Below are 12,531 nucleotides of genomic sequence, written 5' to 3' on the forward strand. Positions count from 1 at the left end.
AATATGATGTAGTAAGTGTGATACAGAGTCCAGTTTAGTGTTTAAACAGTTCAATATTCTGACGGCAGCGGGGAAAAAGCTGTAGCAGAACCTGCTGGACCAGCAGCTGATGCAACAAAGCCTCTCCCCATAGGGCAGCAGGGGAAACACAACCATGAGACCTCCACATTTACCAAATGTTGATAAAGGACTATTCTATCGTGCACAATATCAATACAAAAAGTTCAGATTTATAAATACATCATTAATAGAGTCTGAAAATTGCATTCATATCTGGTTCATGTCAAAATTTTTTGTCTCTGTTTTTTCTTGTATAGAAATTGTTACACAGCTTGTTTAATATTAAAAAATATTATCTTTCTTCATTTTCTAATGCATTTAAGCTGTTAGTGTTTGTTTCAGTGAACAAAGGGTGTAGTAAACCTTCAGGGCCAGGCTGGGGCCCAACATTAGACTGAGGGTGAATATAAAGAAGAGCGCTAACAGGCCTATCGAGACATTTCCTGAATATATTAAGGAACTATTAACAGGACTCTGTTTCCACATTTAAGTAAGTCAGAGATAAGAGTGGTAAACAGCAGCAAACGGTGATGTCAGTGCAGGCGATAGGAACAGCGATAGGGGGCCCTCCTCTTCCACGGGGAGGGGGTGAGTGGGCGTGGCCACAGAGAGCGAGGAGGTTTGTTTTCAAACTAGTTGGATCCTACAGTAGCAGAGGCAGCAGAAGCAGAAGTAGCTAGACGTGTTTACATATCTCCGTGCAAAAAAATGTCTATTAAGACCGTAGGCACCGTGCTGACACGGACACTGTGGGCCAGAGGTAACAGAACCCCACCTCTCGCCAAATCCCCACGCGTGAACAGGCTCTCTACATCGAGCAGAGTGCTCGGGAAGCATGTGGAGAAAAGCAAGGGGCAAAGCTGCAGCTCGGACTCGGACAGGCCGAGCGGCGCAGAGGCGCAGTCCTCCAGCGAGGCTCCGCTCAAAGGCGGCAGCGGAGACAAGAAGAGGCTGAAGGAGGCCGTGGGAGCTCCGGGAGTTAGCGGCGTGAGGAGGCGCTCCTTCACCTCCAACGCTGCGCCCATGGACCAGACGTCGTTTCTGTGGAGCCGCTACAATGACCTGAAGCGGCTGGTTCACGGTAAGCAAGAGACCCCCTTTGTCCACCCCCCCACCACCCACCCCGAAGGAAAGCAGGGCCCCCCTCAATCCACGTCATCAAGCAATAGAAAGATGTTTTTCTGCTGCCAGTGAGGACATTTTGTTCATGCTGGGCTTTTCTACTATCATCTTTTTGCATATTTCTTATTATTAATCGGGTTTGCACGCGTTTTGGGTGAAAGTTTGCTCTGCAGCAGGTTGTTTACAACGACTCAGCATTTCTGCTCCACCAGGCACCACAGCTCCACTAAAATGATCCCTTTATGTTTCATCCACATGATGATACAACATTAATGCATTTATTCTGGTCCTGCATCCAAAGCATGGGCTGCAGCCGTCTGTCTAAAAGCAGCTGCCAGGCTGATGCAATGGTTATAATTGAATAAAAACTATAATAAAGGCTGGGTTGCATTTATCCATATATTTAAGATTAAAAGTGTTTGTTATACAGAAAGAAGCATGCCTGCACACAATGATACTCTTTGTTTGCTGTGCTGGGAGACACTGCCATGACTGCATGCATTGGATAATCTTGTAATCCCTAAATTTACCTCAATGATGCGGTACATGCTTTAAAGCTTTTTTTTCTTCTCTTTTGTATGTTTTAAATATTTAAATAATGAAATAAGATATTAAGGTTAACATTGTTATTGCAGGAGAAGTTTAACCCTTTCCATAAATGTATGGCTGTAGATGATTGGAGTTGGAAAAGTTACAAGTCTGAGGCTGATCAAATGATTAATTGAGTGAATCTGCTATTTTTTTCTACCCATGTGTTTGCTTAGCATTGCCAGCCAGCTGGCTGAAATCTGGCTCCTCCCTAGTCGGACACCTTTTGGAGATATTTTGGGTGACAAAAGTCATAAGTGTTTTTAAACCCTCGCCCTGAAGTCACACGTCCCTGCATGCTTTAAATGCTTACCTCTCCCAACACACCTGATGGTGATTGATGGCTGACTAACATGCTTTTTTTAATGAACTGCAACCATTTAACTCAACTGACTTTAAAGAAGACAAAGAAAAACCAGCAACAGAGGTCTTGAGTTTAACTAAGGACAGCTGCACACAGGACCAATGTCTTATTATTTGACATCATTTTGTTTGTTTTTTTTTTATTTATTTATACAGTTTAGATATTGCACATCAAAACAGACAAAAAGGAAAACAGCTCTTTAACCTAAATTTTATATAGTCTGGCATTTATATAAAATAGATAAAAACAGATAAATCGGCAAGAAACTATTGTGCACAGGTTTTTTTGTTGTTGTTGTTGATTTTGCTTTTAATACAGCTACATGTATAATTGTACCATGATGCAGCTAAGCTCCAGAATATGAATCATTTAAAACCTTTAAAGTATACTTGCATTAAAGGGTTGTTAATGGTAGGGGTGCAGGGAGAAGTCCCATGCCACAACACTTTCAAATAAACAGAACAGCTCAATGGCTGGTTCAGAAATAAACCCTGCCTAGTTTTCCTTCATTCTGTTCAGTAACCAGATGATTAGTCTCTGTCTCTGGAAATGGTTGAAACTAATCTCACTATGACCTGGATTATCCACTTCTGCCTAACAGAAGGAGCATGGTGGCTTTCTTTAATTTTTTTTAGTGAAAGTAAAGTCGGGCCCTCTGAAAGTTTGCACTATTGTTTATAGTGCAATATGAAAGTACAGTAGAAGTACACCACAGGGTACATTTTGTTTTTCCTGTTTCAGTACTGCACGTGTTCTCCAAAAGTTGGCACATGCAAAAAAGTTTTTTTTTTTTCAGTAACTAACTTCTGTTACTCGGTATGAAGGCCACACATTCATTTCCTTCAGGATTGTGGTTTGCAGATGTTTATCTTTTGAAAAGTATGTGCTTTTGCCTGTCCAGGGAGGCACTTTAAGCTGCAGGGCAGCCAGCCAGAGGGTAGCCGAATGCTCGCCTGTTGCCCAGCTGCCCAGCTTATTGAGCTGTCCCAGGGTGGAAGGTCATAGCCCGATTTCTCATACAGACCATGCAGGATGACACAGCGCCAGAGTGGGTGTTGCAGTCTGACTGTGAATGTAAACAGTCGTCCCCGTGTCGCAGCTTTTTCACGTGTTAGCCAGGAAGCAGATAAAGCAGAAGTTAAGTGTATTACGATACACGCTGTACTTCCACTCAGGGGTGGCTTTCAACCGCAGATTTCAGTGCACAGAATGTACTTTTTGGGTTGAATTGGTTTGGTCAACAGCGAGTTGACATTTGAGAACTGCAAGTTACGCAATCTCCGTCAAGCTTGCCAGCCTTTCATTTGAGGAAAAAAAAAAGCTAGAGGAGAGTTAACTTCTTTCCTCTCTGCAGAAGTGCAGAATCAGCAGCCTCTGTAAAACTCTAATCCTGCCATTCCCCACACAATCACAGTGTTTTTCCTCTCTCTTTTTACTTGAGTCATAGTTGTCTGGCCTGAAATGACCCATCATGATTTGAACTGAGTCACAGAGTCCCATCTGTCTCTATCTGTTCAGACCTGATCCCTCCAGCTTCGTGTAAGAGCCTTAACTCCTCTGTGATCTACGCCAACAACGAGGTCAGCTTGGAGGAAGTGGACATCTATGGCTTTGACTACGACTACACTTTGGCTCAGTATTCCAACGCGCTCAACGCCCTGATCTACGACACAGCAAAAGGATTCCTGGTTGAACACTTTAAGGTGTGTTGAGATTAGACTGCAGCTTGGTTGGTAAAGCCAGTTTACCCTGACCCTTCAGAGCAACTACACCCACCATGAAGGAAAAGACAAAATTAAAACCGATTATGAAGCTCATGTTGTTAACTTTTGCACTTTGTCTCCCTGCATTGCAGTACCCTGAGGGAATCGCCAAATATGAGTACATTCCCAACTTTGCCGTCCGAGGTCTGCACTATGACATCCAGAAGGTGATTTTTTTTGTTTTTTGTTTTTTTTGTTTTTTCTAATGCAGTAAAATCTAAGCACACCAATGTTTACTTACAATAGTTTGACTTGCAGCAAAATCAGATAATCGTTTCCCAGACAATTACATTATTACACAAGTCACATAAAAGTGACAATTATGTGGTTGCCATGTCATAGCCTATACAGTTATGGAGAGCAGCCTGATTTACGAGCTGTTTGCTCCGGATCCAGACTAGAGCCCTGACTTGGAGATAAGCTCTCTTTCAGTCTATTTTAACAGCTGACGATTGTTTAAAAAAGGTCATTTGGGGTTTTTATTTGCTGTAAATCATAATCCTCTCTGTGTGTGATCTGTTCATGTCATAAATAGCTGGAATACATGCTACATGTTCTTATATATTAAAAAGCACCTGTTCATATTATTTCTTGCTATGGTCAAATAAAACTGTTCTCCCCCCTGTAGGGACTTCTGATGAAAATTGATGCCTTCCATTACATTGAGCCAGGAACAGTGTATCGGTAGGAGCTGCTGATCTTTCCTTTATCTAAATCAGACACATTGACTATTCCTGTTTATCTTCATCCCTGCTGCTCAAGGCAAAATATTGTTTGTTTTGTCAGATAATATTATCTTCTAAACATAAATTTTGCTGCCCTCAGGGGTCTGAGTCCAGTGTCGGATGAGGAGGTCCTTTATCTCTTCGGGGGGACTTTCCATGTCCCGCTGTCGCAGGACAGCGGCTTCTACGGAAAGGTTAGAAGTTTTAACTTGCTTTTTTATTTTATCTTAATATGTTGGATTGTTTTTTTTCACCATTAGTTTAGTTTTGAAACAGTCGTTGAGCAATAGCTGGCATTTTTTTCTGTGCTTCTTCCAAATGTAATCAGTTTAGTCTGGGCCTGCATTCAGTGCTGCAAACTATACAAGTTACAGTAATACTCTCAGTGCTAAACAAGTTGAGAATGTAATCTGGGAATATCCTCAGATATTCAGAGGTCAGCGGTGTTGCATAAGACCAAATTGTGATTTTTGTGGATCTTGTTTATCCCATTGGCTTAACAAATCGGCAGAAATGCAACGTTCCTGTGTCAGAAAAGCTGAGCCAAAGTTCTCTTTGTAAAGGTTTAAAGCCTTTTATGCCTCCGATTCCCTCTGAGTTTGGCGCAAAAAGAGAGCTTACTTAAACAGGGGAGTTGGAGCACAAGGTGAGCCAACATGAGTCCAATTTGGATCAATTAGGAGTGAAATGTTGGGTCAAGTTGACATCAGTTTTTGGTTGGACATTTTAATTGCTTTCATGCAACTCTTTCTCCTAATCCAGCCTGTAAATAAACCTCACAAGGACAGTCTCAGTGGGGCTATATTCTCATTGACTCTGTTTATAATAAGGCATCTTAGTAACTTAAGTTGTCATGGTAATCAAGTTGAAAAAGATAATATTTTCTTCCTGTTTGCAGGGGCCAAAGGTGAAGCAGTTCATGGATATCTTCTCCATCCCAGAGATGACCCTCCTCGCCGTCGCTAATGACTTCTTCATCACCAACGACATCGAGTACGACCCGGTTCACCTCTTCAAGGATGTTTCTGTGAGTTTCTCTACATTTCCTCCGTCTTTGGCTCACAGTTAGCACGAGCACAGAGCAGAGCAGGGCGTGTATGTGACTGTTTTCACATACAGTCCTGTAATCCTTCAGCTGTAGGCTCAGGAATCTGCTGAGCTGTGGCAGCATTCACCAGTGAAGCCAAGAACAATGAGTGCTTTTCCTCTTCAGCTACAAACATGTCGGTTTACTGGGAACACCCAGGGAAAATATGAACATGTTCACTGAAAGAAACCTGATAGTAATAGTCCTTAAATTATGTTCATAAAGCTTCTTCTTAAAACATTCAGGTCGCTTTTTGGTCTCAAACCTATGTGGGATGGACCTGATAGTTGAGTGGAAGGAGGACGTTTTTTTTTTTTTTTTACAAATAAGCAATGCAAGCTTTTTTTTTTAATCATTTACACAATACACTATAGGAAGTGAAATAATAATGCCGCACATAATCTTGGGCACAGCATGCCCACTGAAACAGGGTGGTGGTAGTATCATACTGTGGTTATTGTAGCTTGGATGAAGAAAAGAGTAAAAGTAAAAAAAAATTCCTCAGTATTAATGTGTCAGTTTAAATCCCACTGAATCATGGTGACATTCGCAGACATCTGTATGAGGAAAACATTAACCAATTTGTTTTTTCACCTTAGGAGGCCATAGGAATGGTTCACCTCAAAGGCTACATGTACAAGTGGATCATGCAAGACCTTGGTAAGAACAACATCCTCTCCTGTCTGCATTTTCCTTTTTTTTTTTTTTCAAACCTCCATGTTGTTGCATTAATTCGCTCAAACCTTGCAGACAAGTTTATCCTGAGAAAAGAAGAGACGGATGCCGTCCTTCATCGGTTGGTCAGGCAGGGGAAGAAGCTTTTCCTCATCACCAACAGTCCCTTCAGCTTTGTGTAAGTCCCAGGAGGCCTCCTGCTGCTGCAGTTCATTCTGACTCACAGTAAAGGAAATGCATAAAAAAAGAAGCTGTGTTGCAAGTTATTGTTCTGTTCTCTGCGCAGGGATAAAGGAATGACGCACATGGTGGGGAAAAACTGGAGAGACTTCTTTGACGTTGTTATCGTCCAGGCAGACAAACCTCACTTCTTCACCGACTGTATCAAGTTAGTGACTTTACTTTTCATTAGGCCTTCGGGGAAAAAAATGCTGTAATCTGTGGACTTGTTCACATTCTGCCACATTACTGCCTCAGACATTAATGTGTTTTAGTTGGAGTTTTGTGTCCTTGCATTCAGTGTCCTTGAGTACATAGAAAAAACCCAGGTTTTTCCTGTATTTAGCTCCCATCACCTCTCATCTTAAAATCTAAATTCCTGCAGCATGATGCTTCCTCCCCTACCATGTTTCACTATAGATGTGTTTAAGTTCTGGCTTTAGAAAGTGATCATACCATACCCGCTTACAGACCTTTCAGGCGCTTGGATAATAACGGAGACCTGAGGTGGGAGAAGATCAGCAGTTTGGAAAGAGGGCAGATCTACAAACAGGTCAGAAATATCTCCTTCTGCATCTGGTTTCGCTCTCCAGGTATGTTACTACATGTTCCAACAGTATATTAAAGTGAGCTCTCCGTGTTTTGCTTTAAAAGGGCAACTTGTTTGACTTCCTGAGGCTCACCGGCTGGCGAGGATCAAAGGTTCTCTACTTTGGAGATCATCTTTATAGCGACCTGGCTGTAAGTTTTGAAGTTTGGTCATTTTCTTGCTAAAAGGTTCACAGCATGACTAAACATTACTGCTAACATGACTCAGCTCCTGTGTTTAATTTATCCAATGGCGTCAGTGTGTGTGACTGAAGGAAAGTGGAACATTTCACAGGAACATTTATTCCAGTCTATCGTAAAATGAACATTCAAGTAAAGCACTTTGATTTGAACACTTGCAGTCAGCCAAAAATGTTATCTTTGGTTTTTTCTTTATTTTTTGCGCAGTTTTTAAAAAACAGACTTTTCTTTCTTTACATTTAGAGGTTGTGCTCCATTATTGAAGAAAGACACTTCAAATATTTTAGTGTGCTACATTCCTGTAAGCTAAACATGGTAGAGAATGAAACAATGTTAGAATTCAATTGACACAATCAGCCAATATGAACAAATTAGATCTCAGTTTACTTCCACATTGGACCGGGTTACTGCAATGTCAGCTTTTCCTTCATCTACTGAGGCACTTCTGAATGTTTAAGACACAGCAAACCAGAACGACTGGCATGCGACTATAGATGGTCAGATGCTGTGCAGGTGATGGAACAGACAGGCGATGGTGAAGTTTATTTCCTGTGTGCCTTGGTTATCAATGCCCCTTTAAAAAAGTGACTGCTGTTCAAACTTTTACTTCTTTTGTTTAAAAAAAAAGAAATGAAAACAAGCTTATTCTTGATGTAAGTTTTATAGACACGAAGGCCATTGCCTAATTTTTTCTTGATGAGGAATTGATCTTTTCAAGATCTACAGTCAGACATTTTGGCCATTTCTCAATTCACGCTTAGGATTAGGGTTAACCCTAATTCGGGTCATCGAGAGAGTGTCTAACGCCTAACCCTAACCGGACTTAAAGAGAACGCGAGTCAGTACTCTCGTTCTCGTCAAGTCCGGTCTGGGCAAGAACACAGGACAGTCTGGACTTGGTGAGAAAGCGAGCACGCAGCATAGATATGGGTCAATTGGAACAGAAGCGTACTCGTGACGCCACCACACGCTCAGCTCGTCTAGAGCTGCATTTCACCTCCTGTTATTAATAGTCTTTGTGTAATAATAAATTCAGACTTTTTTTCATTTAATGGGGGGATAATAATGAACACAGTCAGATAAACACAAATCAAATTAACATTTTGCCAAAGAAAACAAAATAAATCGCCATCAGAGCCAGCGGTCCTTCACACACAGCTATGCCGAGAGAAGGCTGCTGCAGATGGGCTAAGGTTAGCCTGGGCTGCCTTTAGCTTGGGAGCTCCGCTGGTTGTCGTAGTCCTCTTAACTTCTGAATTTTTTTTTTTAATTACTCAATAAATCAGTAAATGGGCCATATAGTGGCAACAACATTCGGGGATTTGATGCGTTCTCTGCAACTGGAACAGTGCTCGGGCTGAGGCTGATGACGTATCACGAGCACACGAGAACGCTCAAGAACGCATATTGAGAAACGGCCTTTGTTTATTGTTCAGATTGCAAATTAACTTGAAGCAATTGCACTGATAAAATGAATACATCCCTTTTACACTGTACATGACCTATTCTAAGTACGTTTATTTAAATTTATTGTTAATGAACCTCCTCTACAGTCCCCCCAAAAAATTCCCAAATATTTTAGTCTTCATAAAAGAAGAAAACTGAAAGTTAATCTAACCTGTTTGGGTTTTTGCTGTAGGATCTGATGTTGCGACACGGCTGGCGTACTGCTGCCATTGTCCCGGAACTGGATCACGAAACCAAAATAGTGAGCGCTCAGCGTTACGCTGTGACCCTCACCTGGCTGCAGGCCCTAACCGGCCTGATGGAGCGCCTTCAGGTAAGCGGTTAATGTCCTGTTTGCTACTAATGTCCTGACAGTTCTCTAACTCAGAAATGTCATGTTTACAAAGACAATTCTGTTGACAAAACACAAAATCGCCAGCAGTTAATTAGCTGCTTTTCAACCCCATTTCTCATGTCCAGACCTGCAGGACGCCAGGATTTCAAAATCAAAGTTTGGATCAGGCAGCTTAGGATAAAAATTATCGAACAATCTTAACTGTAGCTTTTGGTCTTGATTAAAGGCAAAAACAAACAAAGTATATGTTGGTGAGTGACAGGTGAGAATTTGCCAAAGGCCAGATAACGCTGCGCCAAACTGTCTCTGCTGTTAAACCTATAGTCTGCAGTAGAACAGGGTGTGGCTAGTGAACAGGTCTGCCTGCAGCCCAAACTTGTCCATAACAGGGAGGGAGCTGATAGTTGTCAAACCAAGTACCCTGAAAGACTTCCTCACCTACTTTCTGCAGTGCCTGAGCGATGTTTTGGTGCCACAGAAAAGGTGTTAACATATCTTTGCATTTGTGTGAAAAACAAACATCTTTAAAATTAAATGTCAGGTTTGACCAATGATTATCTTCTGTCTAAACTTTGTTTGGCTGCAGCCAAGTTCAGATCATAAACCAGTGTGCCAGTTTGACTTTTTAATACTCAACACTGGTAACCAGCTCATAACTAGTCTGCTCTTAAAGTGCTGTTGTGAAAAAGAATGAGATAAGATGATCTTTATCACATTTCTTTCAGTGTAAATTGTTTTATGGGTGTTTTTCTGGGTTATTAGAGAATAAATCTGGATGTAAAAAGTGTCAAAGCTTTCTTTTCTCATCTCTTGTTTAATCATAAGCGGGCTCATATTGTAACACACCTTTAAAAGTTACATTTTTCTTTTTTTGCTATTGTTGAAACCTTTAGTTGAATTTGGAAACTTTAGTCCAGCGAACCTTTTTGACAGGTTTGGTTGTGCCGCCAAAGTTGCAAATTTCCATTGAAAGATTTTTCCTGAAGTTTGGCTTCAGAAGATCTCACTCAGAGTACAAGTCTTAACATATGTGGCAGCTGTAAAGGAGAAGCAGAAATGCTGGGTAAAATTAGACAGACCCTAAGTCATGAAGCACTTATTAGGAAGGCTTCACATGAAAGTGAACCCTGTGACTTTTCCAAATTGAGGGAATGCCTCTAGGGACAAAACCTTGCTTTACACCTCTCTGTTAGTGAGGGGATCAGATCATGTGAAACCTTTGGAGGCCCATATGAAGAACATGCAACAACTGTATGCACTTCTATCTTTAACTGAAAATGAGATAACTGCTAATGCATGACAGAAATAATCAATATCCTGTCTACTTGTTAACATGTTTTTGTCAACACCTTTTTTTTGTTATTCTTGTACTTAAATTCATTGAACGCTTTTCTTTTTCACTATTTCAGACACACCGTGACCCAGAGTCTAAAAAAGTTTTTCAGGAATGGCAGAAAGAAAGAGAGGAGCTGCGGTGAGTCTGTTTACTGGCCTCCTAATGTTTAGCTCCTCCCAGTCAACTCATTGCCCTCTGACAATCTATGCGGTCCTTCCTGTTGCTAACAGCAGCCCCTATGTTAGTCCTTCCTATAGCTCTTTGTGACACCCTGTAGGTCTGCAGTTACTCTGGTTTACAAAATCTTAAAACTGCTTTAAACCTTTTCACATATTATCATAAGCCAATCTTATTGGTTGGTTTGTAGTTTTAACATAAATTGTTTAATGTTCTACTGATAGATTCACACTTTGAGATGTCAAAAGCTTAGAATATGTTTGAGATGTATAGGTGACTGTGTCCATGGTCCTCATAATACTACTTACTGATGTTCTTAAAAAGAAAACGCCAATCGTTGAGCCTAATTGGGTGACTTTGAAAGGCCTTTGTGTTTTTGTTTGGTGATAGCATAATAAATAGGCCTCTTCTGAATGCTAAACCCATTCTTGTTTTTTCTAATTTAAACTACACACATTTGTTTTTATTTGACTTTGCATTAACTTTCCTAATGTGCTTTAGGGTGATGACGAAGAACCTGTTCAACCCTCAGTTTGGCAGCATCTTCAGAACATGCCACAATCCCACCTACTTCTCCAGACGCCTGAGCCGCTTCTCAGACATCTACATGGCCTCCCTGAGCTGCCTCCTGAACTACGACCCCTCATACACCTTTTACCCACGACGCACACCCCTTCAGCACGAGGCTCCCCTGTGGATGGATCAGCTGTGCACGGGCTGCATGAAGACGCCCCATCTGGATGATATGGCCAGCATTCGATGAGAGCTGTGCTCTCCTCACTGACTCTTTGGACATATTTAGGTCAAAGTGGTGAACACTTGAGATAGTTGGAACATTTAGTTCCTTTTAACAGGGTCTGTTTTTGTGTAAGAAGGTGCTGGACGATTTTTTTCCCCCACTGGACACGACTCACTCATCAGTTTGGAGAAGACCTCCTTGCTGAGTCCACTTGAGGGAGCCGTAGAGCTACAGTGGCTGTGTTGAAGAGTTGTGATACAAGATTGACAGGGTGGATGATGATTCTAGTGGAGAATGGGGAAGTTGTTTAATACTAAGCTGCATCGCACAATTAAAACAAATAAAGGAGTAAAATCTTTTATAATTCTGTGTTCATCTTATTAATCCTCTTGTGCTATATACTCTGTTCATGTAATCACGCCAAATACCTCACTGTGTTGAATATAATCAATGAAGCATGGCGTGAAAACTAACTTTTAATGAGTTAATATTTTGATTTGCATATGGATTGTGGTTTCATTCATCTGATTGGCTGGGTGGTTGCTAGGCTGCACAGCATCCATTCATAACTGATGTGGTCTCTGTCTGAAATTCATTTGATTCCAGTCGCCTGCCTGAAGAAAACAGCGAAGGTACAGTACTGCTGTTCTGTTACACTTTTAGGGTTGGGTGAATAAAAACATTTCTGAGCGATGGAGGTGACTCGTTTATCTGAAGAAGAAGCTGCTGCTAAATCTAACCAAAAGAACAATGCTGGTCTGGGTTCAAGTTTTTGTCTCGCTGTCCCGTCCAGGATCTCAGTGTGTACCTTCTGTTACTCTTTGTTGTAATGGGAATTATTAATAAACACGTAAAGCTTATGGAGTGGTTTATGTTTCTTTGCAGTTTATCGTAGTTGTTTTGCATGTACGATGCAAGGATGGATGGACCCAGTTGTCCCCGTAAATAATGCAGTTAGGATGAATTTGAATGCTGATACTTAGTGGTCATGAACTCCCTCTCAAATTATTCATTAAGGACAATTTTGTTGCAGGATTATGTAAAAGAACAAACTACTCTCCATTTGTCGATCTACAAATGTAAAGA

The 12,531-nt window shown here is 41.2% G+C and overlaps 1 protein-coding gene across 1 annotated transcript; it reads left to right on the top strand.

Annotated features, from left to right (window-relative positions):
- Positions 1-687: 687 nt before the first annotated feature.
- Positions 688-12,299, top strand: nt5dc2 (5'-nucleotidase domain containing 2). The gene is made up of 14 exons (XM_015377953.1): positions 688-1,141; positions 3,653-3,837; positions 3,990-4,064; positions 4,526-4,581; positions 4,723-4,816; positions 5,521-5,649; positions 6,309-6,369; positions 6,460-6,562; positions 6,671-6,772; positions 7,075-7,156; positions 7,258-7,344; positions 9,032-9,172; positions 10,603-10,667; positions 11,208-12,299. The coding sequence occupies exons 1-14, from the start codon at positions 769-771 to the stop codon at positions 11,467-11,469; spliced, it is 1,815 nt and encodes a 604-aa protein (XP_015233439.1). The 5' UTR covers positions 688-768; the 3' UTR covers positions 11,470-12,299.
- Positions 12,300-12,531: the final 232 nt, after the last annotated feature.

Source organism: Cyprinodon variegatus, unplaced genomic scaffold (genome assembly GCF_000732505.1).
Source record: "Cyprinodon variegatus isolate N-32 unplaced genomic scaffold, C_variegatus-1.0 Scaffold161, whole genome shotgun sequence".
In the NCBI taxonomy this organism is placed as follows: Eukaryota; Metazoa; Chordata; class Actinopteri; order Cyprinodontiformes; family Cyprinodontidae; genus Cyprinodon; species Cyprinodon variegatus.

Coding starts and splice junctions, on each gene's coding strand:
- nt5dc2 (XM_015377953.1), top strand. CDS start 769: ATGTCTATTAAGACCGTAGGCACCGTGCTGACACGGACACTGTGGGCC. Junction 6,563..6,670: donor AACAGTCCCTTCAGCTTTGT/GTAAGTCCCAGG, acceptor TTCTCTGCGCAG/GGATAAAGGAATGACGCACA. Junction 10,668..11,207: donor AAAGAAAGAGAGGAGCTGCG/GTGAGTCTGTTT, acceptor AATGTGCTTTAG/GGTGATGACGAAGAACCTGT.